At 41.5% G+C, this 7255-nt stretch overlaps 1 protein-coding gene across 1 annotated transcript; it reads left to right on the top strand.

The window, feature by feature from the left end:
* Window positions 1-2925: 2925 nt before the first annotated feature.
* LOC308291578 (complement C1q subcomponent subunit B-like) lies at window positions 2926-6885 on the top strand. Its single transcript, XM_080733627.1, has 3 exons — window positions 2926-3052; window positions 4214-4322; window positions 5696-6885. The coding sequence occupies exons 1-3, from the start codon at window positions 2958-2960 to the stop codon at window positions 5900-5902; spliced, it is 411 nt and encodes a 136-aa protein (XP_080589753.1). The 5' UTR covers window positions 2926-2957; the 3' UTR covers window positions 5903-6885.
* The last annotated feature ends 370 nt before the right edge of the window (window positions 6886-7255 follow it).

Raw genomic sequence — 7255 nt, forward strand, 5'->3', positions numbered from 1 at the left:
TTGGTTTCACTTCCAGTTTTTGACTTAAAAAAGAAATTAAAAAAAAGAAAATCAGGATGACTTTCATTTCTCGTTTATGAGAAGCTGAGCAGGGCAGTAATAATGTTTTTCAACCAGTGGTCCGGGGACCACCAGTGATCCTTGAGGGGGTTCCAGGTGGTCCCCAGCTAAATGATGAAACCAAATGGACCCTTTTCATGTTACATTCTCTGGAGTTAAAGTGTTGTTAAACATCTGCATTACTCCATTTACAAGAACCCACGAACACAATATTCTATAGATGTGTTGGGTCTGAGAGGCTAAATCTCATCAAATGCTGGCACAATTACAGAAATAAATAATAGACGTTGATACAAAAAAGGTTGAAACACTGTGTCAATGTATATATTTGTAACTCGGAGTGTAACAATTTAACCAACCCATATAATAGGCCTATATGTCCAAATCTGTTACTTTTCAGGATTCAAATTCAAAAACTGCAAAAGTAGCACATCTACAAGCTCCAAAAACAGAGTGACAATGTAGTTTAGGCATTGATTTAATCATGATGATGATGATGATGATGATGATGATGATGATGATGATGATGATGATGAATGCAACTTATATATAGCACTTTTCTATGTACTCAAAGAAAGTTAAAAAAAGGTTCAAAAGCAAAAAGATCTTTGTTGTTTTCCAATACAGTTGCAAAACATGGACACCAATACAGTTGCAAAACATGGACACAGCTCTCTCTCTCTCTTTCTCTCTCACACACACACACACACACACACACACACACACACACACACACACACACACACACACACACACACACACACACACACAGCACACACACACACAGGCGCACGCGTACACACAGAGCTTGGACACTCCTTTCTTTTTTCTTTTTTCTTCTCTTTTTTCAGTGAGTCTGACATCCAGAAGAACACAGGACAGACAGACAGACAGACAGACAGACAGACAGACAGACAGACAGACAGACAGACAGACAGACAGACAGACAGACAGACAGACTGACTTCAGGACGTTGTGCTATAGAAGAGCAGAATGGTGAGACTATAACTAAACTCTTATTATTAATTATGATTCTAACAGAGAATGATGACACCTATTAACTATGATATTAATGTAATCAAACTGCTCCATGTGGCCAGAAGGCATATCATAATTGTGATCAGTTGAGACAGATCACTTTCCATTGTGTTCATTTTATGAACACAATGGTCTGCCAGTAAATGTGTTTACTGAACTGTTGCCAGGGACCCCCAGAAGAGAAGATTTATGTAAAACAAAGGCGAAACATTGGAGAAGGTTTAAAGTACCGCCAAATGTATATCTCCAAGTTTCAAATGTGTGTGTTTTTTCGAATTAAAGTCCTACTTCATCATACAAGAGTGTCGCACAAAAGTAGTGAAAATAGCAGATGCGAGGCGTTGTGTGCTTGTAGATTGGCTATGTTCACTATTTTAAATCATTTTCATCATCAAGGTGGATGGGCCTGGAATTATTTTATACTTTAGCTATTGAAAAATAGCAGATATACAAGCTCACAGCGCGGCACTCGTGCCGCACTGTAAGTTGTAGATCTGCTATTTTTGAAAAGTCGTGAAAATGTGTTCAAAGCGGACATTTGTAACTAAAATGTTGCTTTGCTTCTGGGGGGGGGGGGGGGGGTCTCTGATCTAAAAATCTTGACATGAAAAGGGTTTGCGCACCACTGACATAGGTTTTCAAAAACTAGAAGGACTTGAAATATTCAAAGACTTCAAAAATAGCAGATCTACAAGCTTGCAGCACGGCCGTGCTGTGAGCTTGTAGATCTGCTATTATTTCAATAGAAGTACCCAGGGCCCAGAATTTGGTGTGACACCCCTGCCTGACCGTTCTCAGCCTATCAAGGCAGGATGAATCAGCTGTTCATTTCATAGAAAATAGACTTATTGTGACGCATCGTGTGAGCTTGTAGATCTGCTATTTCTCCATCTCACAAACAAAGTACAAGGGGCAGTTATTGATTGGTTAATGCATCGTTATGCATGACTCTCATCTGTGTGTGTGTGTGTGTGTGTGTGTGTGTGTGTGTGTGTGCGCGTCCAGTGGGTCACATGGGTTTGTGCAGCCATCCTCCTGTCCTCCCGCCTCCTTCAGCCAATCAGCACGGAGCCCCAGCTGTGATGCGTACAGGGGGGCACGGCCTGGCATCCCCGGGATACCGGTGCCCACGGTTCCCATGGCAACGACGGAGCCAAGGACAGAAGGGAGATCCAGGTGAATTTATTTATCTATTATTTCTAGTTTTTAATAATTCTTTGTGAAAATGAAAATCAATTAAATAGAAAATTATAAAAAATGAATGAAAAAAGTTATCAAAAAAACACGGCCTGCTCACGTATTAGGCGGGTATGAGTCACCAGAAAAAAATATGGGTGTTTTTAATGAATCTATCATGGTTAAAATAGAGTTTGAAGTTACAATGGGTGTGTATGGGGAGAAGCCCTGGAGGAGGAGGAACTGGTAACATTTACATCAAATACCTAAATATTGAATCAAACAAATTAAAAACTGTCCTGGGTGTTCATAAAAGCCTGATTAGACGATAAAATTAACAAAAGCTTATTTAAAAAAAAAAGTGGAATTTTTGCAATGTAGAAATACTTGTTACAATTAAAAGTCCTGAATTCAAAATGTAGGCTACCTATGATTGTTGGTATCAAAATATATTTTAAGTACCAGAATTAACAGTTTACAAGTTTCCAAAGTGTATACAAAAAATCCTTATGGTCATTTACCCATCTGTGTCCTCAGGTGAAAGTGGGCACGTCTTAAAGGGACAGAGCGGGGAGGCAGGGCCGTCGGGACCCCCAGGGCGGCCCGGTGTGCGCGGTGACCCGGGGTCACCTGGTCCCCAGGGTCCCCTGGGACCCCCGGGGCCCAGCGGGGGAGGGGTTTCCATGGCCCCCGGCGCCGCCCAGCAGAGGTCCTACTTCTCCTACAAGCGGACCCTCACCCAGCCCCCCTCTGCTGACACACCTCTGAACTTCAACAAGTAAGACCCTCACCCAGCCCCCCTCTGCTGACACACCTCTGAACTTCAACAAGTAAGACCCTCACCCAGCCCCCCTCTGCTGACACACCTCTGAACTTCAACAAGTAAGACCCTCACCCAGCCCCCCTCTGCTGACACGCCTCTGAACTTCAACAAGTAAGACCCTCACCCAGCCCCCCTCTGCTGACACGCCTCTGAACTTCAACAAGTAAGACCCTCACCCAGCCCCCCTCTGCTGACACACCTCTGAACTTCAACAAGTAAGACCCTCACCCAGCCCCCCTCTCCTGACACACCTCTGAACTTCAACAAGTAAGACCACGCCCACCCCAAGTATACTAGTTATTATAGACCAGTGGTTCTCAGACCCAGGGGGGTCCTGAATGAATTTGGGGGGTCCCCAGATGATTAACTTAATGTGCAGCATTTTGTAATGCTGTTTGTAAACAAACCAACATACATTTAAGTGTATAGAGGGTATCTGGACATTTCTAAAGTGACAATTCACTGTAAGGTATTTTAATAAAACATTTTATATTGCCAAATTGTCAAATATTAGACCCAGAAATTGTGAAAATAGCGGGTCTACATGCTCGCAACGCCTCGCAACCTTGTCATACAAAATGTTATGCCTCAACTCTTGAGGGGTCCCCGGTTAAAATATGATTATTTTTGGGGTTGCAGCCTGAAAAGGTTGAGAATCACTGTTATAGACCAGTTTCCCAAACACTGAGTCGGGACCCATTATTTATTTATTTACCTTTATTATTTCAAAACATTTCCAATTTTTTTCTGTCATGACTGAAAACAAAATTCTATTATATATATTTTTTTCAGTCATTTTATAAAGAAATAAAAGAGGAATCAAAGAAATTCTATACATTTGAAAACAAAACGTTTAAGAAGTAGTGAAAATGGAAGATCGGCAATTTTCACTAGTTTGGGTTCCCGGGCAAACGCCTAATCTCTCTTTAGGGTATTGAGCTAAAAGATTTGGGAACCAACGTTATGGACTATGTATGTTGATACGTGTGTGTGTGTGTGTGTGTGTGTGTGTGTGTGTGTGTGTGTGTGTGTGTGTGTGTGTGTGTGTGTGTGTGTGTGTGTGCGAGTGCGTGCGCGTGCATGTGCGTGCATGTGCGTGCATGTGTGTGTGTTTAGGAATGGACTGGAGCAGACCAATGAAACAGACACTCTGACTCAAGGAGTGTTCACCTGTACCATCAAAGGAGTTTATTACTTCACTTTCCACATGTCTGCCAAGGCCCAGGTCTGTCTGTCCGTCTGTCCTTTCTGGATTTTTGTCATTATTTTTGCCACAGACATAGAACATGAGGACACAATAATGTTACCAGGAACACGTAAAGTGATAGCCCTGATGATACGGGTCCATTTGGTTCCTTTTGTAGACTCTCAGAGTTATGGCGGTCCTTGCAAATAAAACACTTGAGAACCAATAGTACTTGTTGGAATCCTAATGTGCCATAGTGTCTTAGTGAAAGAACATACTGTAATAATGGTGTGTAAAACAAAATCTAGAATTTGTCTCAGGCTCATGTGTTTTTTGATGGAACACGTATTTTAAATAGGAAAGAAAAGAACCCAGGGGGGCATAGCGTCCTCCAGTGGCAATGATGTGACACTTCGATTTACTATGACAGACTCAGATGGCAGGTTCTTCTCAGAGATGTAGTGAAGTAGGCTATTTAAACATCTTTATCTCATAGTTAGGTGAATTATATTAACTCTTTGTCTTGTAGATAAAGTAGAATTATAAACTTCTTTATCTTAGAGACAGTAGAAGTATAAACTCCTTTTATCTTGTAGATACAGTAGAATTATAAACTAATGTATCTTGTACATGTAGATACAGAAGAATAATAAACTTCTCTATCTTAGACACAGTAGAAGTATAAACTCCTTTTACCATGTAGATACAGTAGGAGAAGTAGGCTATTTAAACGTATTTCTCTTTTAGATACAGTAGAATTATAAACTCATTTATCTAGTAGATACGGTAGAATAATAAGCTTTATCTTAGATACAGATAGGTGCTTTTATATTGTAGATAAAGTAAAGTAGGCTATTTAAACTTCTTTCTCTTGTAGATACAGTAGAATTATAAACTTGTTTATCTTGTAGTGAAGTAGAAACTCTCTATCTTGTAGATAGAGAAGAATTATAAACGTGTTTATCTTGTAGTTAGGTGCAGGGCCGCCGATAGGGGGGGCAAAGAGTACTGTTGTAGGGGCTGCGGTGGGAAAAGGGGGGAAAAGTTTGTGTAGGAAAGATTTGAGTGACTGTGAAAGAACTTTCTCCCAAGGTAAGATTAAGACATCATGCTTTATATAAACCCTATTATATTAAGCCTAAACGGTTATGCTGCCGTGTAGAACTGTTAACATTTATTTATTTTTTTACTTTAAAAATGAATAATTTCCCATGAAAAACCCATATTTTTCTAAAAACGGAGGGGGGCCCACGTGGAGGTCTTTGATCTTGACCCCCCTCCCAAAGATCTGTATGACGGGCCTGGTTAGGTGAAGTATAAACTCTATCTTGTAGATAGAGAAGAATTATAAATGTGTTACCTTGTAGTTAGGTGGAGTGTAAACCGGCGTGCCTTGTCGTCAACTCACACAGGTGTGCGTGAAGCTGAAGCAGGGGGCGGAGTCCAGGCTGTCCCTGTGCGACACGTCGGAGAACTTCCTGGTGGCGTCGGGCTCCACCCTCATGGAGCTGGAGGAGGGAGACACGGTGTCCGTGGTGCTGGGAGAGGACAGCACCGTGGTGTACAGCAGCAGCAGGGCAGACAACACCTTCAGTGGCTTCATGCTGTTCAACACATAAAGCTGGAATCATAGTCTCTGCCACAGGGGCGTCACACCAAATCCTGGGCCCCCCATGAATGTTCTTCATAGGGGGAGGGGGTTTAACCCATTTAGACAGGGAATGCATATTACGCATTATTTTGTGCTTTAATTATTAAAAAATAGCAGATTATACAAGCGCACCGAGTGCTACGCTGCGAGCTTGTAGATCTATTTTTGGAAAATTTGTGCAAGTCTTTGAATATTTCAACATGTTCTATGTCAATGGTGCTCAAACCTTTCATGTGAAGGACCCCCAAAATTGTATGTAGGCTATTTGGTCATCTCAAAATATTTAGTTCCAGGTTATAAATAATTAAGGCCCCCTCCACCTTGGGCCCTAGCTTCCACTCCCCCACCCCTGCACACCTTCACTGTTCTCCACATAAAGCTTGAATCATATTCTCTCCGAAACTGAACTTTTCGTCTGAGAGTTCCGACTTTCCGACTTTCCGCTTTCCGAATTCTAATTCTGTGTAATGCTTTTCAGAAGTCACGAGTGACGTCATTTTGTAGTTGAACTGGAGCTTTCCGACGAAAAGTTCGGTTTCGGAGAAAGTATGGACAACTTGCCCATATAGCAGGGCAGGAGCGAGAGCAGCACCCGAACAAAGTTTTTTCAAAACCTGTTTTTTTAGGCCCCTTATGGTGTCTAGTTATGATTTCTTCTTGTTGCCGTGGTCAACTAATGTCTCATGGGGTTAATTTTTAATGATTTCTAGCACCTCCTCGTTCACTTACTACCAGCAGTTGTAAGAGCAGAGGTGACCACTAGAGGGCCTTTGCAGTGGCTGGCCCCAGACTCAGGCATGAGGAGTGGATTCAGAGCAGGTTAGTGCCATTTAGTCCATGGCTCACAAACCCCACCTACTGGATGCCAACTGCCTAACTCCTTGAGGGTTCTTATCATATTTTAATTGATTACATTTTTATCAAGTAACTGATTTTTGATTTACTCAGTATTTCAGGCATGTTCTGTTTAAAACGTGTGCTTGTATAAGTTAGTGGCAAATAAAACCATCTTGAATATTAATCTTGATTGTCGTTTCTTTTTTTTTTTCAAATGTTTTTCCTGGTCTTTACATATTTCATTTTGTTTTAATAAAGAATACGTTTTAGATTTCAACAATTATTTTGAAATGTTTTGCATCTAGCTTGCCTCTAGCTTTAAGGCAAGCTAGAGACAAACTAAAGGCAGTCTTCCATATAGGAATGAATTGGACACTGCCCTTATCCCTCCTCACCCAAGGGAAAGCACAGGGCATTTGCTTTAACAGTGTGAGTGAGGCCTCTATTGAAGACACATTTTTCACTGTGGCCGTCGACACTGTTT

The sequence above is a fragment of the Nannobrachium achirus genome, assembly GCF_963921795.1.
Source record: "Nannobrachium achirus genome assembly, chromosome: 1".
Taxonomy (NCBI): domain Eukaryota; kingdom Metazoa; phylum Chordata; class Actinopteri; order Myctophiformes; family Myctophidae; genus Nannobrachium; species Nannobrachium achirus.

Coding starts and splice junctions, on each gene's coding strand:
- LOC308291578 (XM_080733627.1), top strand. CDS start 2,958: ATGGCCCCCGGCGCCGCCCAGCAGAGGTCCTACTTCTCCTACAAGCGG. Junction 3,053..4,213: donor ACACCTCTGAACTTCAACAA/GTAAGACCCTCA, acceptor GTGTGTGTTTAG/GAATGGACTGGAGCAGACCA. Junction 4,323..5,695: donor ACATGTCTGCCAAGGCCCAG/GTCTGTCTGTCC, acceptor CAACTCACACAG/GTGTGCGTGAAGCTGAAGCA.